This window comes from Carassius auratus, chromosome 32 (genome assembly GCF_003368295.1).
Source record: "Carassius auratus strain Wakin chromosome 32, ASM336829v1, whole genome shotgun sequence".
Taxonomy (NCBI): Eukaryota; Metazoa; Chordata; class Actinopteri; order Cypriniformes; family Cyprinidae; genus Carassius; species Carassius auratus.
In genome coordinates, this window is record NC_039274.1 from 21,490,187 (window position 1) to 21,517,804 (window position 27,618).

A 27,618-nucleotide genomic window follows, 5' to 3' on the forward strand; every position below is an offset into this window, starting at 1 on the left:
GGCTGTTATTTCACTTTTTTAAAATGAATTTTACAAAAAAAGCGATCGTTCTAAAAATTCACTTTTTTACAGACCAAAACCGTGCAACAAACGACAGCCAATAAATTGAGCGCGCGCGCAGTTTAGCGAAAACTACTTATGCGCGTGCCTGTGAGAATCCTAATGGAGGGGGATTGAGGCGCGATAGCTGATTGGTTACCAGCGCTGTCAATCAAAAGCAGCCATATCAAGTGAAAAAAAGAGCGACGTGAAATACTAACGGAGAAGAAGCGGCTGTTATTACGAGATTGATACACTGGGTTAAGGTCAGCGGGGTAGTTTCTAAATGACAGTCAGCCTTGTGCTTGATTTAGGCGCTGTTGAAGCTGCTCAGCATTATGTTTCTTTTATGCGGATAATGACATTGCTGGGACACTTTGACATCGATCCTCCTAAGAACGGAATAATAAACTGAACCTGCTTCGCGCTGTTTCATGTGACCCAGTAGTTTGCTTCTGGAGAAAACGAGCCAAATGATGTCAGGAATGCATTACAAGGGTCAAGAAGTCAGCTGCTGCATCAAATATTTCATATTTGGATTTAACATCATATTTTGGGTAAGAGCGTGTGTTTGTAGCACCGTGGCTTTGTTTCTAATGTGTCGGTTTTTCTTTCTGTCATTGCTCGTGAATGTGAGTGTGGAACGTGCGCACGCAGTCGATGCAGCTCCTTTGTTCGTTTGTGTGAAACAAGCCGGTTTATTCTGCACAAGACCGGCACAGTTGATCGATTACTCGGGTTGAGAGGGATGCAGAAGCCTCCGGTCCTGTGTTTGTGTTAATATAAACTCATATCATCGCGATTTATCTCCGATGTTCATGACAAGTCAAGTGCGTACTTCAGATAATCGGCTTTCTCTCTGTGAAGCAATGCTTTGAGCTGTCTGACTGTATGGACGAACACATGCATCTGTGTGTGTCCCGGATTGAGGACAGTAACTGGACTGACTAGAGATCACATCGTGACTATACAAATGCAGGAAGCCAGTAACACTGTAACTTGGCGTCTAAACCTTTTAAATAATATTCCCCCTTGCTTCTAATTATAGTTTTGAAATATACAATTTGTCCCTAAAATAATATCAAGTACAAAGACAAAGAGTGATGTTGTTGTACCTATACTTTTTTATCATGGTGAAGTGTGACACTAATAGATTTGCAATTAATTTTGTGCATTAATACACCTAATCCGATACAATTATTATTATTATTATTTTTACAATTATTTATAGTCCTACCCCAAACTCACCACCTTTAAATTTAGACATTTGAAACAGTAAACATACAGGGTCTAGAAAATAAACACCCTACCTTTAAAATGATCAGTTTGTTGCCTTGCAGCCTGAAATGAAGACAGACCAGGTTTTTGTTTTATACAGATGTATTTACTTTGATTTCAGGCTGGTGAAGTGGATTTACTTGTAGAGTTAACTGAAGTTATCATGATCTTTTTTTAATGTTCGACATGGATGTCATAACAGATGTCAGTAGACCAGGAAGATTTTAAAACGAGCGGTTCATGCATGCATTCGTACAAATTTACCTTCACAGCATATACAAACAAAAATGTACTTTTCTTCAAGGCAAAGTTTTGTTTTCATTAAGAAAAAACAAAAGTAAAAAGTCATTAATAAAATAACCAATAAAACAAAATTGCAAACAACAGCACAAGTAAATGCAACAGAATAAAGAGAGCTATGAAACTTTTTTTCAGGTTAAGTAAGTTTTAATTCAGGTAAAAAATACTACAGAAATTAAAATAATCAAATGTACATTTTTATCAATTTTAATTTCTGTAGTCTTCATTGTAAAAAATAAATCCAAATTAATGCTTAACATTAAAGTCATAGATGGTTTTCAGTAGGGATATGTCGATATCAAATGTTCATGTTGCAATTAATTGCTCACGCTTTATCACTGTATTATCACTGTATTTAAATTTAGTTTAAAAAAAAACGGTTTAACTTTTTTTCTTATAACAAAAATAACTTCAATACAGTAAAACAATACAGAAAAACATATTAAGTTAAAAGTTTTACACAGATTAAAGTGCACAAATGATAAAGACACATAGGTATCACTTTACAATAAGACATCATTAGTTAACTATTAACATTCACAATGAGCAATAGCTACATTTTCGACAGAAGTTATTAATCTTTGTTAAAAAATACAAGTCTTAGTTTATGTTAGCTCATTAAATAACCCAGTAGCAACTTTCGATTTTTACAACCTGTTATTAAATGTTGGAATACTTAAGATTAATGAATGTGCAGAAGAATTGGCAGTTTATGTTAACTAATGAAGTCTTAACGTAAAGTGTGAATGAACAATAAAGAATCAAAACACTTTCAAACAATATCTAGGACATGTTGTAGTCCAGATTAAAATGTAAAAAAAAAAGTTTGAAAATAAATAGCCGATTAAGTCTAAATATTTAAGTATTTAGCACTGTGAAGAATATCATAGTGAATACACAAATCTGAATGGCTATTTAAATATATTTACATAAGTTTAAGAAAGTAGTGCAGCTGCTTCATTTATGGGGTTTTCAGGGTAAGGACTGCATTTTCTGCAGTTTAGCGCCCTCTGCTGTCAGAGAGTGAATGTGCTTTCATTTTGTGTATATTCATTACCGTGATGTGTCGCATTACAGAGTACCAGCACGTCTAGTATTCAGGAAAGAGCTGAAAGTCAGTCTCCTCCAGGATTTAGCGATTTTGCGATCACCAAATTTAAAATTTTTAGCAGAATTTGGGTTTAGATGCGTCCCGTGACATCATCGCAATGCGCATTCAGCCATTGAAAGGTTGTTCTCAGAAACTGAATGAACAGCCTTGTGTTCTCATCATGACCGATGTACAAGAGCTAAACTGGATAAATGAACCGAAAGCGGAACGAATCCGCGCAATTAGTTTGGGCTAGACAGCACAATCTATCATCAATATTATCTGCTCGAGCCACAGCTGCGGGCTGACCTCGATCACACAACACTGATATACACAGCGCTGGGAAATACAGTGAAGAAAGCATCTCTGTTCATTCTTGTGGAAGCATTCAAATTCAGCACAGAATTCTGTTAAAGATACAGATATCAGAACAAACGCCACTGATGTGGAAACCAGGAAAAACTTTGTTCAATAAACACAAAACAAATCTCCTCCACCGTTCACCATTGATTTAACACAGTAAAACTATAGGAACAACTTGTGGCAGAAAGGGTCTAATGTTTTAGTGTGTTTTTAAATGCTTCACACAAATTTTCCCAGCACTTCAAAGCTTTGAGTATTCCCAAATTTGAAAGTTATTTTTGATGTGATGACTTTGATTAACATGACAGACAGCAGCAGGAATATTGGACAGTGGTCCCTTTAAGAGTTTATCCATGGCCCTAATATACTGTTCACTTTCTCAACTATTTAACACCCCAAAACTGACTGTGTTTAACTGTGTACTCGCCAAGACGGACAAATTGACATAGTTTTGTATGTATTTGAATGTTTTAGCGTATTTGTGGCTCAGAAGGTGTTTGAGACTGAGCGTAGCTTGTGTGGTGGTGCGCGCACTTTTGGTGCAAGCGTGAAACCTGCCGAAAGAGAAGGGGTCGTCGGAGAGAAGAGAGCGAGAATGTGCAGCTGACGTTATTGCCTTTGCCGCTGGAAAGAAAACAGATTGGCTTGAAATCAGAAGGAAGTGAGATTGATCGGCCCGGATTAGAAAAATCGTCCGATTCCGATCTCTGGCCAATCGATAGGTTGCATCTCAAAATTTTAGTGTTGCATTCTTTTGAGGATCTTTTGGAGCATCCAGAATTGCTATTTGGCCTTTTTTGAACTAAACAAATATGTCCAACATATTTGTGATATCTATAATCAAGTGGTAAATAATGATGGTGTCCAGTGACTAAATGTTGTTGCGGAGGTACTTCCTTGATTTCTCCGAAGTGAAAGAATTGAGAATTGTTTGAATTGATTATACAACTCCAACATTCCTAGACTTTTAAAAATAAAGGTTCTTTTTTTTTTTTTTTTTGGCATCGTCGGTTCCATGAAGAATCTTTAACGTCCACAAAAAAATTCCATTGCACTAAATTTCTTTATAGCAGAATATAGAAAAAAAGTCCTTAAGATTATTGAAATGTTTTTCACGCTAATGAAAGATTATTCTTTTTAAAGAACTGTTCTCTGAAAGCTTATGTTGGGAACCAAAGATGGTTCTTCCATGACATCTCTGCGAACTCCTCCCTTTATTTAGCATGATGCAGTAAAGTTTATTGAGCTCTGTGATGTTCGGTTGCTATTATTGAGCATTTACTGTACAGAACTCAATGAACTTCATACACTTGCTACATTAGTTACTGTATGTTTACTGTTGTCTCATATTGCTCCGCACATGTGGGGATAACTTCAGTGCACATTTTCTATCGCTGAATGGCATTACTAATAAAGAGAATTGAGTTTGGTGTGATGTTTCAACAAAGACAAACATTATCTTGTTTGTAAAGACAAATATCTTAAAAATAAGACGTTTCTTTTAAATTTCAAACAAAGTGATTTTGAAACCAGTATTTGTTATTATCCATGTTACTTATTGCCAAAAAAGGCTGTTATTTCCCATAAAACACAATCCATTGTTACAGGTTGGTTGAACTCATTTATTCCTTAAAAATATTGCTGATAACTTTTTTTAAAAGGAAAAATTAATTGTGTTGTCTTTTCATTCTAGACTAGACTCTATTAAATAAACACTCTAACAATGAATTTGTTTAATTTCAGGAAGAATTGCCATGACATATTACACTATAAGTGAATGCTGAGGTCATAATTTTTTGTTTTTCACCCAAGTAATGCTTTTTGTATTTTTCACATTCTTTATTTGGGTTCACATTGGGGGTTCGTGACACAGCTTACACGTAAAGTATTTTACTGAAACATGACATAATGAAAAACGACATTTCTCATAGTGCAGTGCTCAATAGTTTTGTACAGTATAGCTGACATTACTGACACCTCTTAAGGTGCTCGGATAAAGCCATAAACAAACCCCCCGAATCGATGTATTCATGGATATATAAAACAAAAATATATCTTTTAAGTGTGTACAATATATAGCTTCACTTTCAGAAGGAAACACACAGCGTCTCCACGACATGGCGGCACTGCAACAGCAGAAATAAAAGTTATGCCTTCTTTCTTTGCGTGAACATTTGGGCGGCGTTATGCAAATGATCCCACATCGTGATGTAGACATGTGGGGGCGTGTTAGAATGAGCTGTTTTTAGTCTTTTATTAAGAAGATCTCTTTGGATTTGAGACTTTAGTCTTTGCAACTTTACAAATCTTCTTTATGCACCAAGAGCTTGTAACACTCTAAAGAGAAAGGAAAAATTTAAATCGCGTCTCTCTCTTATTCTCTTTAGTGTCTTTTCATGATTGAATCTGATGCTCATGCCATACCTTTTAGACTACTTTAGTTAGAAAGGTTAATGAGCACATGCAAACAGCCAAGGAATATGAATTTATCCATGTATTCCACAGAGACATCGAGAAATGGGTGTATGTGCAGCCTTAATATCACAAACAACACCCTGGGATGCTGAAAAATCTGCATGTTTTCCGGTTCGCTCCATTGTGCCGTGTGAAGTTGAATGGGGATGAATGGAGCCTTTGTACGCCACACAACTTCTGTCTGTTTTTGTAATCAAGCCCAAGAAACTGAATTGTCCTTAATGGGTCACACTGAAGGTCTCCCTCTATTAGCAAAATGACTTACATAATCTTTTTTAAAAAAAAACGTTTTATATTTTAAAAATCCTTTAATTTACAAAAGACCAAAATATTATATTTTTTAATGAAACAGAAGTAGTGAGAGATCTCTTTTCCATATTGTTACAAGAAGTATTGTGTGAACATGGTTTTGTGCATTGGTTGATATGATGAAATGTGGGTGTTTAAACATATGCAATGATATCTATAACATACATATAGACCAAAGATTGGCGAACCACTGATGGTGCTGATAAGAGCCTTTAGACCGTCACCAGTCTGTTTTGATGCACATCTCTAGATGGGCAATGGTTCAGACCAAACCATATCTCTCCTGCACTCTATACCCCTTCTGGAAAGAGAGAGAGAGAGAAACTTCAGGCTTCTTAACTACTTTTAACAGAAATACTATGCTGGTCAACTAGCTTCACTATATGTAAGACCAGGGTATTCTGGTATTATTTTTTTATTATTAATGGTAACACTTTAGTTTACACTTTAGGGATCAGTATTAACTAGTTGCTTATTAGCATGCATATTACTTGCATATTAGCTGTTTGTTAGTGCTTATAAAGCACATATTAATGCCTTACTCTGCTTTGCCATATTTTAGATCCCTTAATGCTATCCCATACCTAAACTTATCAGCTACTGTACCTTAACAGACTATTAATAAGCAAATCATTGGGAGTTTAGCCAAAAGTCATCATTAATGCTAGGTGAGAGTTGGTCCCTCAACTAAAGTGTGATCATATTAATCACTGTTAAAAAAATAAAGTTGTAAACAAAACAAAGATTGTTCGAGTATGTTTCACAAGAAAATATATAGTGCTAAATTTAATCTAATTCAAATGCTGCTTGCCATTTCTTAGTAATTGTGAAATTTACTAGAAATTTATGTTGGAAGTGAAAGTAAATCCCACATGTAAATTTTCCAGTGTGTTAAGTCTAAATACAGGACAGATTGTACAGTGTCGGAGTCTGAGGTCATTTTGTAATAAAAGAACTACTGTATTTGGGAAGACCCCACACCCACAATCACTGTACTGTTGTTCTGCATAATTCATACACAACAACCCTTGTGTGAGGCACAGTCCTGAGCGCAGTGGGAGATCTGATGATGAAACGATGGAGCGTTATGAGGGACAAACAGGGTTCTACACTTAAATGACATGGTGAGATGTAGCTGTGAATGCTTTCTTGAATAGTGAATGAAACTCTGGAGGTTTCTCAAATACAGGGTGATCTGACTAAAGGTCTTGACCCCACTGAAACACAGATGTCATGTTTGAAAGCAATAATGAGTTTGGAGAATGGCTTGGCTGACGTTCAGGTCCGTGTGTTTCCACGAACTTCTCTTTTTCTTTATTTTGCTCTTAAAGGAATAGTTGACCAAAAAATTTAACTGTTTAAAATTCGTTCACCATCAGATCATCAAAGATTTAGAGGAGTTTGTTTCTTCATCATATTTGGAGAAATTTAGATTACATGGATCCTCTGCAGTGAATGGGTGCCGTCAGAGTGAGAGTCAAAACAGCTGATAAAAATATCACAATAATCCACAAGTAATCCACAGCTAATGTCTTGCGAAGTGAAAAGATGCATGTTTATAAGAAACAAATCCATCATTAAGACTTTTTTTTTTTTTTTACATTCAAACTGTTGCTTCCAGCAAAAATACAAGTCCTCTATCCATAATATCACTTTCTTCAGTCATCTCGTCTGAATCAGGAGAGAAATATGAACAGATCAAACACCATTTACAATAGAAAACAGTCCAGAACAGCTCTAAACGAATATATGGATGGATTTTGAAGTGAGACGACATCAGAGGATGCACTTTTTCACTAGAGGAAATTATACTTTTATAAACTCATATTTTGGTTTGAAGTTAAAAATGTCTTGATGGATTTGTTTCTTACAAGCAACTTTGCACTTTACAAGATGTTAACTAATGACTGTAGTGCTTGTGGATTATTGTGGTGTTTTTATCAGCTGTTTTGACTCATTCGGACGGCACCCATTCACTTCAGAGCATCCATTGGTGACAAAGTGATGCAATGCTACATTTCTACAAATCTGTTTTGATGAAGAAGTAAACACATTTACATCTTGGATGGCCTGAGGGAGAGTAAATCTTAAGCAAGTTTACATTTTGGAGTGAACTATTCCTTTAATTTGGCCTTCAGTGTCATTTTGGGCTATTCCTTTAAATTAATTCCCATTTCAGCAATACAAAATCTGCCACTGGTATAGTTGTGTCTAGAGGAACAAATGTCAAATCTGACCCTTTTTTTTGTAAGCATTACAGTTTATGTGAACACAGCATTTATGTATTTAAAAATGAACAAAATAAACAGAGTTTATGAAGGAATAAGGTACAAACTTTTCCAGTTCTTATCTACGTCTCATGGGAAGAACCAGATGTCTGCTCGGATTCCACCATTTAAGAGCAGATTGCAGAAACTGTGTCGGAGAGTGAAACATTAGAAGCTGTTGAAGTTAAAAACAAGACCTAAAGAGTGAGATATGGAGGTCGGCACGCTTCACAGTCAGTGCTTATTAGTCATGACCTAATGTTTGACCAGACTGAGGGAATCTGATAAAATGCTCGGTGACTCTTTGTCTCTAATGTTCAGCATTGGCTCACTGGGAAAGTTGTTTTGAAACATTACTGTGTACTTTGGAGAATAGTAATCTGGGTAAGAGCTGCATATAAGCAGATAAGAGTTGCATTGCTATTTACCGACACATTGAAGAAAAACCGAGACCAAAACACCGTCTACATCCACTGAGAGTTATGGCTTGTGCAGAAGAACATTAAAATTTGAGTAAACATTCGTCACTCACACAGAATTTCTACAGAAGGGGTGTTTAATTTATTTTCCATTGCACTACGAAAAACACTGGTCATACAATAAGATTCATGCTTTTGGTCACATGCTTAAAAGTCTTTTCATAATAATGGACAACAATTTGTTTTTACATTTCCATTTCAGAGGGTAATATTACATAAGTACTTGGTTGGCCTGGCCTTTATATTTATAATTTCCTACATTTGTGTGTTAAATAAGCACTTAGAAGTGGAGTTCACCCAAAAATGAAAGTTCTCTCATCATTGACTCACTCTCATGTCATTTTTGCTTTCTTCTGTTGGACACGAAGATATTTTGAATGAATTTGGTAAGCACACAGTTCTGGTACCCATCGACTTCCATTATATTTGTATCCACACAGTGAAAGTCAATGGTAACTGAAGCTGTTTGTTTATCAACATTCTTCTTCACTTGTGTTTTCTGGGTGAAGGAGGACCTCATTTTCATCTTTTTAGTAGACGTTCCCTTTCATACTGAATTATTATGAGTAATTTAAAATTGATTTAATTAATTAATTATCAGGCATAAGTGTATCTGACAACGTTTTCAACCATGTGCAATGCATGCATACTGTAACATCTAAAAATGTGTTTTAGACTTTTACAACCTTTAAAAACTTCTTAATCTTCTTTGCTTTCCTAAAAATGGTCATCACGTCTGAATGAATTAATGCTATATCTGTCTTGTTTTATAGTTGCTCGGGATGGCTTTCCTTGGAATCGGATTATGGGCTTGGAGTGAGAAGGTGAGAAAAAAACCTGGTCTAATGCATAATCCATACTATATATATATATATATATATATATATATATACACATATACTTATTGTGATATATTGTTTGTCTGTGTATGCTTAATCAATTTCTGTGCCATACTGAAACTACACTGTTTCTGTTTAGAATGAAATATTTGCCAATATTTGTATCTACGTGTGTTCTTCAGGGCGTTCTGTCTAACATCTCGTCCATCACGGATATGGGTGGATTTGATCCAGTGTGGTTGTTCGTGGTAGTTGGAGGGGTGATGTTCATCCTGGGTTTCGCTGGCTGTATCGGGGCCCTGAGGGAAAACACCTTACTGCTCAAATTTGTATGTTTTCAACTTTTGATTCATATTAGGTGTAGCCTCCTAGAAAACAGATTAGTTAGGTGCTTTTTTTTTTTACATGTACATGCATTGGTGTTTGTGCAATTATTAATAGATGCGAGACAAATATCTACCAGAAAGTGCAATGCACAGATTGCTCAAATAGTATAAACAGAGTTTAGACACAGATACACTCTCAGAAAAAAGGTACAAAAGCTGTCACAAGGACCATACCGATTGCACTTTATTTGACAGTACGTGTACTAACATGTACTTATGGTGTACTTACAGTGTATTTATCTAAGAAAGTTCTGGTAACACAAGGTAACTACATGGGGTAGGGTTAGGTTTAGGGGTAGGTTCAGAGTTAGTACTTAGTTAATACATAATTACTATAATAAGTACATAGTATGTGAATGAGGAACAGGACTGTAAAATAAAATGCTACCACAATACCTTTTCAAAATGTACACTTTTATACACTTTAGGTACTAATATGTACCTTTAACGTGCCAATATGGACTCTTTAGGTACAAAGATGTGCCTTTTGAAAAGGTACTGCCCCAGTGACAACTTTTGTATCTTATTTCTGAGTGTAGAATATATATATTTGATATTTTATTTGTCACTTTTAAATGCAACACCTTTTAATGCAAATTATTGTAAAATCACTAACATACACTAATCTGAGGTCTTTTTTATTGCATTTTTTTATTCATATTTTTTTTTTAGTTTTCTTTAAATTTTTATATATATTAAAGCAATTAAAAAAAAAATGTTTTTACCATTTTGTATGTATTTATTAACCAAACTAGTATTAATGCATTTGTTAAAATAATTTAACAAATAAATTTACACTATACAATAAGTATGTATTTAATAAAGAGGGTTACTAAGTGACATTTCTGTAATAAAGCAATTAAACACTGTATGTTTGTATAATTGTTTTAATTCCGATTGCAAAAAAATAAACTGGTGCCAATGTATTTTGGTAACAATAATAGAAAAATTAATTTACTAAATTTGCACTATTACAGTCTAATTGACATTTTTGTATTTAAGCAATTACTTTTTATTATTATTATTATGGCATTTTATTTCATTATTCACAACAGAAAAGAAATAGGTGAGGTATAGAGGGAAAATGAGTGTTAATATCTGTAGTAAAGTGTATGTGTCTCTCTCCTCTCCCAGTTCTCTGTGTTTCTGGGGATAATCTTCTTCCTGGAGCTGACTACCGGTATCCTGGCCTTTGTCTTTAAAGACTGGATTAAAGATCAGCTCAACTTTTTCATCAACAACAACATACGAGCCTACAGAGATGACATTGACTTGCAGAACCTCATCGACTTCACTCAGGAATATGTAAGATGCAGGGAAAATACACTAGAAAGAGAAAATCAGGAAAGTTGTAAACAAGACAAAAGAGAAAATAGAGTGTACACAGGAGGAAAAAAAGCTAAATATCAGTTTATCTGCATTACATATCATTACTGAAGAAGTTACCATATCAAAAGCATGACTTGATGACTCTATTCACTGTCAGTACACACTCAGATCACGTTTCTTCATTTCCTTGAATAGTAAGATGTACAGATGCTTTAATGCAGCTCTGAGTTGGCATGAATGCATTTGCACTGCAATCATAGTTGCATAATGATAGGATATTAATGTTTTATATAATATTTTGAATTTTCCTGCGGCTCAGTGATGGCGCATTGCGTTAACAGCACAAAAGGTTGTGGGTTTGATTCCCAGGGAGAACATACTGGTTAATAAAATAATGTACAGCCTAAATGCACTCGCTTTGGATAAAGGCGTCTGCTAAATGCATAAATGTAAAGATAAAGAGATATATGAAATATAAAGCAAAAACAGACAATATTGTTAACACTATTACTAAACTCACCTAATATTAACAATTTAATGTGTGATATTGCTTTAAATTTTCATAGGTTGTAAATATAAAAAACAAGAGCTCACACAGGGCAGTTTTTGCCCTCATATATTGAATTTTATTAATTTTGATGGCATTTTGCCCCAAGTTTCAATTAATTTCTGCGAGAGCTTCTACAGTGTTGCGAAGTACCTACAATTATTTATCATAACTATAGCAGAAAATATAATATTAAGTAATGTCAGTTACCGTAGATTTGGCATGCCTTTTAATAACATATAATCAAAAAAAAACATTTAAATGTTTTGGATTTGAATGTTGCAAGGTCCAAAGTGCAAACGTATCATTGCTCGTTATTTTAGTCAATATTCTTGTGGTTTATTTCACATGTAATTTTTTTAATATTCAAAAGCATTTCTTGTGGAAAAAGGTATGATGCCAGTCACTTGCATTTTTTTATTCAATTTTTTTTTCATTTATTCATCATATTCTATATTTCTTATCAATATAAATTAACCCATTAAAATGTTGTTAACACTTTATTTTAAGTAACAATCCTCACTGTTTACTAGGTGCTTATTAGCATGCATATGACTAGCATATTAGCTGTTATAAAGCACATATTAATGCCTTATTCTGCTTAATCATGTTTGAGATCCCTTAATCCACCTTATAGCTAAAGTCAAGTTTAACTAAGTTTGTTAAGTATAACCTTACAAACTATTAATAGACAGCAAATAAGGAATCTGGAAACTCTTAGTTTCCTGTGGATGACATGAGTAGAAGTTTGCACTTTGCATACAGAAGACATTGTTTCCTGTGCAAAACCCTACTAAAGTTCAACACCGCACTTCAACTGCAGCTTTACTGTGCGTGTTTCCAGCTTTATGCTCACTACTGCTGATCTCTTTTTTTTAGCAGATGCCTTTCCTCAGATTTAATTTGATCAGAATTAGGCAGATGCTGTCATGTTATTTATGCCACATCTGTGACATTGATGTATATTAAACTGATACAGTCTAATGCATTCAATGCTTTCTCCCTACTTGCTATAGGAGATGTGTCCAATAATCCAAATTATTGGAATCCTATCTCAATTTTATGATGAAAGTGCATTCCAAAACTCAAGAAATGTAATTGCATGCACAATATTTGTGTTTTTGCAGTGGGAATGCTGTGGGGCGTTTGGAGCAGATGACTGGAACCTCAACGTTTACTTCAACTGCACGGACAGTAACCCCAGCCGAGAAAAATGTGGCGTGCCCTTCTCCTGTTGCACCAAAGACCCAGCGGTAAGAGATTCATTTGTATGGCATCGGACTGGAAGTGTGTAGAAACTGTGTGTCTGCATTTGCAAAAAAAATTACTCACCCTCAGGATATCCAAGATTGGGTTTAGTTTATTTCTTCATTATATTTGGAGATGTAGCATTGTATCACCAGCTCACCAATGGACGCTCTGGAGTGAATGGGTGCCGTCAAAATGAGTGTCCAAACAGCTGATACAAACATCACAGTAATCCACACCACTCCAAGAAACCAATCCACCTTTAAGATGTGTTTACCTTCAAACCTTTGTTTTTAATGCTTTTTCCAATGAAAAAGTTGTCTCGTCTGAATCAGGAGAGAAATATGCACAGTGGTAAACAAGTATGTGGGTAGACTTTGAAGTGAGAGAACAACATGGGATGGACTTTTTCATTGACGGAAGCATTATTATGGATTATGAACTCATATTTTGGCCAGAAGCGATGGTTTAAAGTTAAAATGGCTTCAAATTAGCTCTTTTTTTTCCCTACAAACTGAGTATTTCACTTTACAATGTTTTAATTTATAGACCGGTTTTTAGAACTGGTTTGGACTGTTTTTTGATCTGTGCATATTACCCTCCTTATTCAGAAGAGGCGACTTTTTCACTGGAGAAAGCAATATTACGGATCGAGGACTCCAGAGTATTTTAGCTGAAAGCAACGAATGTCAATGTGATGTGATGCAACTGAGACTTTGTTTGAAAATGTTGCCACACAGATACAGTACTCATCATCTTGCTCCACTAATAACCTTTATTTTTCTTCTAAGCACAATGATTTGTCATGCTTCATGATTTAAGAGAGACTAAAAGCACGAGAGGGGAAAGTGCAAACAATCCATGACAAAGAGTGCAACAAAAGGGAACTATTAAACAGGATTTGGTCTACGTGAGCAGAGTAAAAATAACGTTTCACAGACAATAAACAAGCACTGGAAGCACAACATCTACAGCAATGAGGAAAGAAGTGATAGCATATTAAGAGCTATTAACTCATAACAAATAAACACCATAGACATTAAAAGATTCGATTATGAGCTCTTCTGTGAATGCAGCGACTCATCATTTCACTGTGAGAGGAAAAGCTGACAGTAATGTCACGCTTTCACTGTTAGTTAGAATTAGAAAAGCAGAACTAAATAAAGAGTTATTTAAGTTTATAACTGTTTAAATACTTTTAAGGAGTAAATAAAGAGTTTATAAATCTCTGGAACCACTGGTTAGATTTTCAGAACTAAATTTCAGACTCGACTATTTAGAAGTCATGAAAATTAGAGATCGACCGATATAACGATTTACCGATATTTCCCCCGATATTTAAGCATTTTACCATAATCGGATATCGGATTAACCGATAAACGCTGCCATTTTGTATGTGTTTTAAGAATTGGGGTAGGTGAGACAACAACAATGGCGTGCTTGATTTACTGTAGTTAGTAAACTTAATTTAGCATAACATAAATCTACATATCGGTTATCGGGGACATAAACATGCAAATAATTGGTATCGGTAATAAAAAAAATCTATATTGGTCGATCATGAATGAATGAAGATTCAACGTATGAAAGGCACATGCTGTTATTAGTTTGTAAGGAGGAAGACTTATGAAAAATGAACAACTAACTTCCTCAGAGTTTGCTATTTCCAGATACACTCCACCCACACTGAGTTATTCTGACGGTCAGCACACTTCCTTTAAGTTGAAATGTTACCATTTTCTTCCATTAATTAAACATCAGTGACTTTGACTGTTTTGCAGGAAGATGTTATCAACACACAGTGTGGATATGATGTTCGGGCAAAATCGGTGAGTCTTGCTCGCAGTATTGTGACTTTTCACACTCAATTTGATGCAGAATGAAGGCAGTGTTTCCCCACTTCAGCTCTGATTGCTTCTGAGAGCCAATATTTCAACCGCTCAACTCTTAAAGTAAAGGCCGCTTTGGCTCAAATATAAAAGAAAGACGCTGCTATTAATTTCATACACAATCATAAAGCAATTCAAAATACTTTACTTAGTACAGTATTTGCATAAATATGCACGCATATAAAAGTTTGCATATTTTTTTTTTGCTGCAGAAGAAAAATTATGACATGCTGTATAATTTTTTTTCTCATTAACTTGCAGTATTTCATCAAAATTCACATCTGAAAATGAATTTTTCTTTTTATCTTAAGTGCTCATTCAACTTCATTGAGCATCTCTGGATCATATAAGCAACTCGTTTAACTTTAACACTGAGATATTTGTACATTTATTATATACAGTACCAGTAAAAAAAAAATGTTTGGTCACACATTTATTCTCATTGTATAGTCATTATTATTAATATTTTCTATTATTTGCTGTTTTCAAAATGATAATGAAATCAAACAAACAGGACTATTGGCTTTATATAGAGACACTTCATCCTGAGATGCTTTATAAACAGTATTGTCAATGTGTTTTTCTTCATTGTCAGGTCCAATTTAAAAATGTATAATATTTACATTCTAAATCTTAATAAAAATTTTTTTTAAAAAGAATACAATATTTTCATTATACACACACACACACTAAGCATTTTTTACAATGACTATATATATATATAGTTAATTAAATAATTAAATTAAATTAATGCATTTAGCAGACGCTTTTATCCAAAGCGACTCACAGTGCATTCAGGCTATCAATTTTTACATATCACATATATATATATATATTTGTGTGTGTTTATATGTATGTGTGTGTGTGTGTGTGTGTGGGTAAACAGTCATAAGCATAATCCTTTAGATAGAAGGTCTGTAAGATGATATGAGAAGTGTTCAAATTTTAGACTTATACTATGCATTTGTAAAAAGAGGACAAAGCATTGATCCTGATCCCACGTGTTCATCATTAGGACGCAGAGCAGAAGACATACATTCATGTCAAAGGCTGTGTGCCGCAGTTTGAGAGATGGCTACAGGACAACCTGACCGTAGTGGCTGGGATCTTCATCGGCATCGCTCTGCTGCAGGTGAGAACCATCGCCTTCATCTGCATTCGCTGACCGCATCTTCTGCTTCGACTTCATGCCTCTTTCTCTTTTTTTCCAGATATTTGGAATATGCCTTGCACAGAATTTAATCAGTGATATTGAAGCTGTGAGAGCCAGCTGGTAAGAACACACACATGCAAACTCACGACACGTTGTCTCTGTCCCTGCTCTACTTTTGCTTGAGCTTTTCTCTTTCACCCCAGTGCTTGATGCATGTGCATCTTCCATTGTACTCATGATGCACTTTAATGGCTCACTGCTTTTAAACTGTTAATGAAGCAGCGTGTTACTGGAGTTAAACAACTTTTCCGAGTTTGCTGTTTTTGCTTCGAGAAGTGCCACCATGTGGACAAAACAAGAATCAGACGAAGATGATGTTTGATCGAAGCTCTCTCAGCTGAAAACTGTGAAAAAACTGTGTTTGCTCTACCACGTAACTTTCTTATAAAATATAATGTGCATTTTGTGCATCAGCAGAAGAAATGCCTCAAAAACTCTTTATATATAAATTCTGATGAACGATTGAGTATTTAACATTAAATGTCAGTGAAGTCAGCAAGGAGTATCTAAAAATGTTATTTTAAAACTGAAACTTAAAAAAAAAAATGTATCTTCATAAATGCATTAAAGGAACAGTTCACCCAAAAAAAATGCAAATTTGCTTAAAATGTATTCACCATCAGGTCATCCAAAATATAGATAAATTAGTTTCTTCATCAGAACAGATTTGGAGAAATGTAGCATTGCATCACTTGCTAACCAGTGGATCCTGTGGATGGGTGCCGTCAGAATGAGAGTCCAAATAACTGATAAAAACACCACAATAATCCACAAGCAATCCAGTACATCAGTTAACATCTTATAAAGTGAAAAACTGTGTGTTAGAAGAATCAAATCTATCATTAAGATGTTATTTGCTTCATACAAGTCTTATATCCATAATACTGCTTTCTCCGGTGAAGAAGTCCACAGAAATCTGCACAGATCAAGCATTATGTACAATTGAACATTTCTAAAACAAATATATGTGAGAGGACAACCGGGGTTGGACTCTTTCACTGGAGGAAGCATTATTATGGATTATGGACTCATATTTTAGTCTTAATGATGGATTTGTTTCTTACAAACAAACTACTTTTCACTTCACCAGATTCATTTATGAACTGATGGCCTGGAGTTGTGTGGATAACTGTGATGTGAACTGACTCATTCTGACGGCACCCATTCACTATTCCTTTAGGTGACACACATATAATTTGAAATGTATCTGATTTGAGAAAAAAAAAAAAAAGGAGGTGATGGAATTTTTAAATTGATATTTTTAGAACGTGGCATCATCGGATTCCTAATATTAGGCTTTTCAGCAAACTAGCAGAGTTCTTGTGATTTTTCTCCTATCTGAACTCCTCGCGACACACACACACACACACACACACTCTCCTCCGTCCTCTCTGTCATATTCATGCCAACTCACCTCACAACCTCACTTCTCCTCCCCCATGCCTTCATCAGGGTGCCGCCCCCCTCTTTCGTCGCCCGCCGCCCCCCGTCCCACTCCAGCAAGAAAGGCTCGGTGTACTCCTGAGGGAGGTTGGCCTGGTGGGTGTGAAACATGCCGGCTTGTGTTGTGTGTGTGCTCTCTGTGTTCTCCTAATCTAGATCATCAGCGCTCTGTTCCTCCTCCACTGAGGGAAGCCAGTGTTTGTCCTGCCGTCACAGTAATCATTCATCAATCACTAACAACAAACCAGTTACACTTTCACACGTTTAACCATCTTACTGTAGAGTTAGGGTTAGGATTAGGGTTTAGGGTTACTTGCATGTAATTATGCATAATTAATTGTTATTATAATAGTACGTACATGTAACGTGTAACAAGGACACCTTAAAATAAATTGGTACCAAGTTTAAAATACCTACAGAATTAACATCCTTTTAAAATAATATGCATAAGTGCAAACTGAATGTGACGTTTTCAGACACTTCGGTGCATGTTAATTGCAATTAAATGAAAATGTATTATAGTTTAAATATGTAATAAATGCAGTTAGCTGACCTTAGCTGAACATTTTTTTTTTTTTATGTCAGTTAATAATTACTTTGAAATATGTTTAAAGTGCATTATGTAAAATAAAAGAAAAAACAAAGAAACATTAAGTTCATAAATATAAATATTTAAGATTCTGCATTATTTTTATTATACTAATCATCTACATATATGACATCAAATACTAAAGTTTTTTTTAATTCAGCTATCGCTTAGATTGTTAAATTGTTTTCTGTATTAAATTATGTGCAAATACAAGAACTATTTTCCTTCTTGGAGCCAGTGTTGTTTGAATATATAATTCAGATGCTATTAGTTTTTATTAGTATTTTTAATTATACATTTTTTTTATATATTTACTGTTTTCATTTAAGTTCTAGTAATTTAAGTGTGTGTTTTTTTGCCATTTGTATTAGTTTTCTGCATCATTATTTTTTATTTCAGTTTTTATTTTAGTGCAGGTTAAACTGAATAAAAATGATAAAATGATGTCTTAGCAACTAAATGAAAAAATCAACTTTTTCTGTATTTGAATTTTATTTCAGTTTTATTTTAAATTAAAAAAAAATTTTTAAGTAAATAATTTAATAAGGATTGCATGGCCTTTTTGTAAGCGTCTTTCATAGAGTCTCATTCTAACACACATCCTCATGGTTCCAGTCTCACAGAGATCTACTGCAGTGAATGTGAATGTGTCTCACTCCACGCTCATCGTCATCTTAACCCCGCTCCTCTCTCCCACTTCTAGCCCCGTTTAGCTCCTCGGACCGTGTGCTCATCATAACCCTGATCCCCCAGCTGGCCTTGTGCATCCCTCATCAGTCGTGCTCTCTCTAGCTGAAATCAGTCGGTCACACTGTAGACTGTAGTTCTGATTTCTCTAATGCAAGGCCCCATTTATTAAGTTGGCAGAAAAAAATAAAAGCTCTACTTTGGTTTTTATTAGAAAAGTCAATGGAGTGAAGCCAACTCTTAATGAGGCCTTGCACCGTTGGCTCTAGACTTCTGTTCATGACCCATGTCTTCTTTTTCTATCTTTGTCTTTGCAGTTTGTTCACATGAGATGGCAGCTAGTCGTTCAGACACTCACAGGTACTTCACACATGTATACACTTAACACACAATCCTTTAAGTCAGCATGAAACGAAGGTGAATATAACGGAAGTAAAATTCTGATATAATATTGATTTCCCACTGACTTTAATATTCTTAAAGGAGCAGTTCACCCAGAATTGAAAACTCACTCACCCTCAGACCATTCAAGATAGAGAAATGTAGCATTGCATCACTTGCTCAGCAATGGATGCGCTGCAGTGAATGGGTGCCGTCAGAATGAGAGCCCAAACAGCTGATAAAGACATCACAATAATCCACACCACTCCTTCCATCAATTAACATCTTATGAAAAGCTGTGTAATTATAAAAAACAAATCCATAACTGCATTTTTATCTTCAAACTGTTGATTCCCGCTAAAATAGAAGTCTTCTTTAATGCATAATACAGCTTATTCCAGTGAAAAACTCTGAATCAGGAGAGAAATATGCACAGATCAAGCAAAAACAGCTCTAAAGAAATATGTTAGATGGACTGGAGTGGTGTGGATCACTTGTGGATTATTGTGAGGTTTTTATCCGTTGTTTGGACTCTCATTCTGACGGCACCCATTCACTGCAGAGCATCCATTGGTGAGCAAGTGATGCAATGCTCCATCTCTCCAAATCTGTTCTGATGAAGAAACAAACTCATCTACATCTTGGATGGTCTGAGGATAAGTACATTTAAACATTTCCTGTAATACCAACCGAACTAGAAAGATCTGATTGGTCCAAACTGTGTTTCTTTCTCTTTGTAAACAGGCCTGTGCCAGAACGGTGCGCTGGATCCTGTGTGCATGTGCACCGTCACCTTTTACCATCTGTAAATAGTGCTACTTTTTTAAAACACTTATTGTGTAATGTGAAAAAATGTCTGTGTCCACAGAGTTGCGTTAAACAAAAAAAAAAAAAAAAAAAATCCACCGCTGCAGAAGCATTTCAAAAAGCATAATTCAAAATAATCTGTCACTTTAGGAAAATGTAAATACTAGGCAAAGACATATATGAAATGTTTTTATGTAACATGAATCGGGTGCGTTTAGTTCAGTAGTCAGGACACAGTCAAGTTACTAAAAATTCCCACAATGCACTGTGCACTAATACTAAATCACATAAACGTATTAATAACAACAAATGAGTTTATTTTGGCATAATGATTTTATTTTATTAAGCTACACACTAAATTAAACTCGAATGCATTAGTAACTAACAAGATAATTATTGGTCAAAAGACACCATGATAATAATAATGATAATAACAAGAGGTCATATGTATTAGCTAGTTACAGTTCACCCAAAAATGAAATTCCTGTCATAATTTACTCACCCTGTCGTGAGTAAACCTCGATGAACTTCTTTCTTCTTCAAAAAGAAGGTATTTTGAAGATTGATAGTTGACGGTAGCCATTGACTTCAATAGTATTTTTTTTTTCCAGTGGCCATCTCTTTGAGGAAACTTAGGTTTGCTTAAATTATCCATATTTTAGAAAAATCATGTTTAAGAGATGAACAAATAAAGCCTGATGGATCATATTTGACTCACATTTGATCATCATATTATTGCATTGCATTATATATTTTACTCCCACAATAAAACCTACAGAGCTTTGATCATAAAACTAATCAAACTTTAAATATCATCTTACTAAGACATATTATTGGGAGATAAATGCATTTTATGTAATATAAATATCAGGATCTGCATTGAATGTTTTTTTTTCCCTCCCAGAGCTCCACATCCTCACTATATCATATTATAGGAGTCATAAAAACCTGATTTTTCACATATGATACTGTACTTTTTTTATTTTTTTCTTAAGGTTTCTATTATTTCATATTTCAGGTTTTACAAGGTCAATTATTAGATATTAGAATATTTACCACTCAAAGATTATATGAAATACATCTAGGCCTATTTAATAATCTGGGAAATGAAAACAATGACTGATAAAAATAGACACATTTCTTCAGTGGCGGGGGATTATTTGTAGCGCAGCCTCTGTGCAATGTTTTTATGAATTATTCTGTTAACACTGGATCACGTTTGCACTTAAGTTGCATATTACATTTCACTCTTAAGTATAAACGTTTGATGCAAATCTTGCAGATTATATACACTAAAACAGTCAGGAAGTCATTCATACTTTTTATTTAGTTTTTGTAAAATGGTGTTCTTGCACTAACAAATTAAGAGATGCCAGAAAATTGCTTATTCAGATGTTTATCTTTCACAAGCAATTTCTGATAAAAGAGAAAAATGCACCGTGATTGTGTTTTTCTGTAACGTACGGACTAATCAGAAGTTTGCTTGTTGCAGGTTGTTATAAATATCCAAGTGATATTTGATCATCTTTACAATGCAAACGCAGTTGTGACAGTGTAACACACTACTGTATGTACTGTAGCACTCGTGTAATTGTGCATCACTAAAACTGCTTTTAACATGGTTTATGTCTCCTTTGATCTTTTAAAGACACTCCGATGTGGTTTTTATAATTGCAATGCATTTCAAATGTGTTCATGCTAACAAAAGAAAGGGAAAAATGTTCAAGAGTCTGAAGCTGAGCTTTCCTCTCACTGGAGCTGTGAGGATATTAATGTAGGCTGTTATTTAGGCTGTGTGTCATACATTTATTTGATGCTCCAGCAATAAGAACAAACATTTTCAATAAATGATTTATCTGGTTTTATGATTAATCAAGCTTTCTGTTTTATTTTACCATGTATCCTTTAAAAGTCTGAAAAAAAAGACTATATTAATTCAGAATATCATAAGCAACAATCGTTCCTGTGTAACAGTAAAGACTGCTGTTGATTTCCACTTAAATTAAAGGACAATTTAATATAATCAATATATAAACATGCAAGGTATATTTATGCATGCTCATTTTAGACATAAAAAAACATCATGGTTTGATAAATCATTATTGAAAAAAAAAAAAAGTTTAAATCACGAGTTTCAAAATTATGATTTTAATAGTAAAAGTTACGGCAAAATTTTTTTGTCATAATTATGACTCATTTCGATTAGTTATTTTGACAATAATCCTGACTTACGATTTTTGATTTCATAATTTAGACTTTTTATCTTATAGTTGTAACTGACATAATTTTGACTTAATTATCCTTTTTTTGTTATAACTGACAAATTTGTCAATTTCGTCTTGCTATAATTATGGCTTTTCGCCAGTTTTGACACAATGTCAAGCCTGTCATAAATTAGACTTTTTATCTTGTTTAAACTTTTATAGCATTGTCAATTTAGATTGGTCATAATTATGAATTTTTTTAAACTAATTTTGACCTATTATAGTAAAAATTTAGGCGTCATAATTTTGACTATCACATAATCTCCACTTATTGTGTCAATTTAGACTGACATAAATTTGACTTTTTGCCATAATTGTGGTTTATGTCACAAAATATTTAATCTCATAACTACGATTTAACACTTCAATTTATCTTATAATTGACTTTTTATGCTGTAATTATGATTTACCAAAGCTTCCCCCCCCCTCATATATAGTGGAAATGGGCTTCCATATTTTACTATGTGTGATTATGCATGTATTTCTTTTTATTATTTGAATATATATACACAACAACCACCTGATGTTTTATTAAAGCTGGTTTAGAATATTTCAACATCCTTTTTGACAATAATAGATTTTCCTATCCTACAATGCACCACCAGTGCTTTTGCTGATTCAATCCACGTTTTCATTTTTTTTTTAAAGTGTTTTTATTCTACATAAAGATTTATAAACTTAATAAAAGTCCACAGCAGTGTGTCATTAATCTGTTCAGTGAGTGGCTCGCTCAAGACTTTCCTGTCAACATTTAACAAACCATTTCCACATGAACTAATATTAACTTTGACAAGAAGGCAAGGTAGAATCACAGAGCATAAATTTGTCACCAGCGATTGTTTTAATAAGTTTAAATCTTTGAAATGTACAGTTCATCAATGACATTTACAACAATTAATTCCGTTTATATTTGTACGGTCCCTACTGTAGATATACTGGATTGCCATGTGGTTTCTCGAGGGTACAAACATGATAAATAAGAACTTAATTACCCGACATAAAACGGCCACATAACAGTGATTTTCACAGTATCGGACATGCAGAGAGGTGCATGTTCAGAGGATACTGGAGAGGATGGAAAGAAGGACAGGCAGCTCCACATGCAAAAGAAAAGACACTTTCTCAAAAGAAACATTCACAACGAGTCTGTCGTTTGAGACATTATTATTATTATTATTCGGTTACCTTGCTCAGCGTAACTGTGGCGGTTTCAGCTACACACATGACCAGTCCCAGCCCTTACATGTCTCAGTAATCTGCCATGATCCCACCGCTAATCATTTCCTGATCGATTTTAAAGGGATAGTCCACCCAAAAAAAATTAAAAACATGTCATTTCAAAATCTGTATGCGTTACTTTTTAAAGATATTTGGACAAATATTGGTAACCAACATTCCCATTGGCTTCTATAGTCTGGTCAAAAAATACAATGGAAGTCAATGGGGACCAGAAACGGTTTGTTCTTCAAAATACCTTCTATAGAATGTTGGAATTTCTTTCTTCTCTGGACACACAGAAGATTTTTTTTTTTTCATATGCCATTGACTTCCATAATATGGGTGAAAAATACAATGGAAGTCAATGGAACACAAAATTGGTTACCAAGATTCTTAAAAATACCTTTTATGGAATGTTGGCATTTCTTTCTTCTGTGGAACATAATGGAAGATATTTTGAAGAATGTTGGTAAACAAATGGTTTCAGGTCATCCCCGGGACCTAAACTGTTTGATTACAAAAAATTCTTCAAATACCATGGAAGTTTATTTGGTTTTGGTCAAAATTCTTCAAAAACCATGGTTTGTTTACCAATATTCATCAAAGTACCTTCTATAGAAAGTTGGGGTTGCTTTCATCTGTAGAACACAAAAGAAGATATTTTGAAGAATGTTGGTATCCATTTGATGTTGGTACCACTGACTTGCATAGTATGCACAAAAAATAGTATGGAAGTCAATGGGACTTGAAACCATTTTGTTTCCAAAATTCTTTCAAATATCTTCTATAGAACAATGCCATTTCTTCCTTTTATGGAACACAAAATAAAACATTTTGAAGAATTTGGTATACCATGGAAGTCAATGGGACCTAAATCTTTTTAATGACCAACTTTCATCAAACTATACAGGTATGTATATTTATATTAGATATTTAGAATAATCTGCTAACCAAATAGTTTCATTTTTCTTCTTCTTAAAAAAAAAGACCATTATTTTGAAGAACGTTTGTATCTGTACCGTTCTAAACCCAATGACTTCCACAGAATGTACAAAAGTCAGTGGGACCTGAAACAGTTTGTCTACCAGCATTCTTCAAAATATCTCCTTTTGTAAGTCTTACAGAAGAAATGCACCCGAGGTTTGGAACAACATAAAGGTGAATAAATAAAGACAGAATTTATTTTTTGGGGAACTATCCTTTCAAGTTATTAAAACTACACTATAATGACATCACTTTTTTTGACGCGTATCTGAGGGCGTCATGTACAACAACTTCAGTCCTTGGTATCAAGATATATTACTTCTCCATATGACGATAATGATCTATTTTTGTAAACGCAACAGACTAATGATTATGTAATTAGCTCTTTCCAGTAGATATGGATTATGGGCGGCACGAGGACCAGGAGGCAAAATATGAAAAGGTCCATGCTGGTCCAGAGGTGCCCTATACAGTACAAACACATTTGATCTCTACTCGTCTATGTCAAATAGTAAGCAGAAGGAAAGGGGCGGGGCATATCATATGGGCGTGGCTTGAGTCGCTGAACACAGATACACCAGACGATTAAAAAAAAACAAAAAAAAGACCATGCACAAGTCGGTTGGTATGCGTGATTTTACATGTCATGAAAGCACAACTGCGCTATTTCCACTGCCAACACTCGTGTTCTATTTTTTTTTTCAGCTTTTATAGGTGAATTTCATGTTTTTTTTTTGTGTGTGTGTGTTTTTTTTTTATCACAGCTATGGTCTTTTAAAAATATTTTGCTGTTCGGGTATGAATCTATTGCAGAAGGCTGTCTACAAAGTATGGCCGCCTTTGGGTAACGCATCTCTCCAAGCGCGGAGCAAACAGAGGGCTTTGAGAGTCTGTAGCAGAGAACGCAGAGGGGACAACAGCTTGGCACATGACAATGAGAGATGTGTGTGTGAGGGGAAGCAGGCAGGGAGGAGATGCTGAGGAAGAGTCCTTTAGCTCTGCGCCGTTAGCCTTTGCTCTGTGAGAGAGGCCTGGTGCGCCACCGTCTTGTTCTCATGTGAGCGCAGACCGGACACCACGTCGATGAAGGCCAAGCTCTGCACTTCTTTATGAAGTGGCTCTGAAGAGGAAGGAGAGAAAAAACACACAAATCAATCCTACAATAGGAAGAAACAGTTTCACGAGAGTGTAGTTCGGCAAATTAAACCGTATTCACAAGGATATTCAGATATTTGTCAGGATATTAAACTGTTAAATGATTAATGCTTTATAAAAATGTATTATTATGAAGACAATATTTGCAAAACTGGAATAACGTAGTGATGAACTGATGGACAATGACTTTAGTTTTTTATATTTAGTTTTATTTTTTTTTCCTATTTACTAATGTAATTACTTCAACTTCTTTCATTTAGTCCCTAAAGCAACATTTCCATTAGGTTGGTTACTGACTATTTCGGCTTTATTTCATCTTCATTTAAATGAACACAAATTATTTTAATAGTTTCAGTTTGTTAAAGGGCACCTGTTATGCAAAATCCATTTATACATGGTGAATAATCGTTTTGATTCTTTGAGCAATGTGATGTCACATTGTTTAGGCCCCGCCCACAGCTGCTGACTGACTACCATGTTTATAAGACATGAAAGAGAACTTTATTCCTCGCATGCCATGTGAAAGCCACTTTCTGTTCACTTATAAAACACTTTATCAGAAGTTTAAACTGATAATCAAAACCAAACAAATGAGTATTTGAGGTACAGGCACTGCCCTATTGTGGAAAAGTGGGCGGGGAGCAGTAGCTCATTTGCATTTAAAGATACAGGCACGAAAACAGCGCATTTCTGTTCCTCTCAAAGTTAGTATTTTCAAAATGATATAATGCATGATCCGTGGGTTTATTTGAGCTGAAACTTCACAGACACATTCTGGGGACAGCTGAGATGTATATTACATCTTGTAAAAAAGGGGCATAATAGGTGCCCCTTAACAATAACAACACTGGTTTTAGTGTGGTTTCAGGCTTCTTTAGGGTCAATACACTTGTGAATGTGTTGAGTGGTTTGTTTGTGTGATCTCCTGACTCACCTGATCCCATGATGGAGCAGATGAGAATCATGGAGTTGTATTTGATCTCCGGTGCACTGTGCTCATCTTTCAGTAGTTTGTGTAGAACCTGCACCAGATTAGAGGCGACAAAGTCCTCCTCTGCGCAATCTGAAATCAAAACCATGAAGTGACTGAACAGCTTTAACCAATGCACTTATACACACACACCTAATCCTCGCTAATCTAGTTGTTTAAAAACGTGGCATTGTGTATTCTGAGTATTGTTGGCTCTGATGAACTGGTTTTGTTTCTCTTTTGCAACATGCTTTGGAAAAAAAGTCTCTGCTAAATGCATAAATGTAAAAGTAATGTGACTGAAGGCTTAAATGATGCTGAATTCTTTTTGCCATTCATTTTTAAAGACAAATGTTTACCAGTGATACTATAGTTAACTAAAACTAAAACTATTAACATTTTTTATCAATTATTTTCACTAACTGAAATAAAGCTAAAAATATATATATAATTGATAAATATTAGGTTAACTAAACATAAAAACTTCATGAAAAATGTTGCCTCAGGTAGCTTCCTGAAATAAATAAGTTTAAGCTGAAGTGCTAATAATACTAAAACAAAAAAGAAATAAGGAAATATAAATACACAAAAGAAAATAGAAATGAAAAAGCACATAACAAAATGACTAAAACCAAAATTAATTAATAAAAACTGAAAATATACAGAATAAAAGCGAATTTAAAATCTGAATAAATACTATAAACATATATAAATAATGATTTACTTTAATTCAGGTCTATCAGCATCATATTAAAGATATATGTAGAATTAATTCAGGATCGTTGGGTGATTTTTTTTTCCCGTTAACTCAAATGGCAAAAAGTGTCAGAGTTTACCTGAATTCACATTAATGCACAGTAATCTTAGATTTTTACCCAGATTTAGTGCCGCTATGAGACCCAGGGCCACCAGCGCTTCATTCTGCATGATCATGTGTTCACTCGTGGCCATTGTTACCAAGTGCTTGACACCTCCACCTTGTATGACTGTTCGGACCACATCCTATTCAGAAAGACAAAAGCAGTCAGCATCTTCCAGAGCATGTGAATGTGTGACGGAAAAATCTGCT

At 34.6% G+C, this 27,618-nt stretch overlaps 2 protein-coding genes across 4 annotated transcripts in view; one reads left to right on the plus strand and one right to left on the minus strand.

Annotated features, from left to right (window-relative positions):
• Nucleotides 1-218: 218 nt before the first annotated feature.
• LOC113051825 (tetraspanin-5-like) lies at nucleotides 219-21,580 on the plus strand. 2 transcript variants are annotated; one of them, XR_003276949.1, is made up of 11 exons: nucleotides 219-596; nucleotides 9,374-9,424; nucleotides 9,622-9,768; nucleotides 10,960-11,130; nucleotides 12,829-12,954; nucleotides 14,731-14,778; nucleotides 15,854-15,970; nucleotides 16,050-16,111; nucleotides 17,504-17,590; nucleotides 19,088-19,130; nucleotides 19,896-21,580. XR_003276949.1 is itself a non-coding variant. In XM_026215950.1 (10 exons), exons 1-9 carry the CDS (start codon nucleotides 513-515, stop codon nucleotides 19,098-19,100), a joined length of 819 nt encoding a protein of 272 aa, XP_026071735.1. In that variant the 5' UTR covers nucleotides 219-512; the 3' UTR covers nucleotides 19,101-19,130; nucleotides 19,896-21,580. The 2 variants fall into 2 exon arrangements, 1 of the variants encoding a protein (XP_026071735.1); XM_026215950.1 differs by lacking the exon at nucleotides 17,504-17,590.
• Nucleotides 21,581-23,040: 1,460 nt separating this feature from the next.
• Nucleotides 23,041-27,618, minus strand: part of LOC113051826 (rap1 GTPase-GDP dissociation stimulator 1-like) — a 39,525-nt gene continuing 34,947 nt past the window's right edge. For both annotated transcript variants that reach the window (XM_026215951.1, XM_026215953.1), the window contains 3 exons: nucleotides 27,425-27,551; nucleotides 26,514-26,642; nucleotides 23,041-25,544 (listed from right to left, as the gene is read on the minus strand). In XM_026215951.1, the coding sequence (XP_026071736.1) occupies nucleotides 25,417-25,544; nucleotides 26,514-26,642; nucleotides 27,425-27,551 (384 nt within the window). In that variant the 3' untranslated portion in view covers nucleotides 23,041-25,416. The remainder of the gene's footprint in view (nucleotides 25,545-26,513; nucleotides 26,643-27,424; nucleotides 27,552-27,618) is intronic.

Excerpts from the sequence above, each read along its gene's own strand:
- LOC113051825 (XM_026215950.1), top strand. The coding sequence starts at position 513 with ATGATGTCAGGAATGCATTACAAGGGTCAAGAAGTCAGCTGCTGCATC. Across the intron at positions 9,769-10,959 it reads ACACCTTACTGCTCAAATTT|TTCTCTGTGTTTCTGGGGAT; the intron begins GTATGTTTTCAA and ends CTCCTCTCCCAG. Across the intron at positions 12,955-14,730 it reads GTTGCACCAAAGACCCAGCG|GAAGATGTTATCAACACACA; the intron begins GTAAGAGATTCA and ends ACTGTTTTGCAG.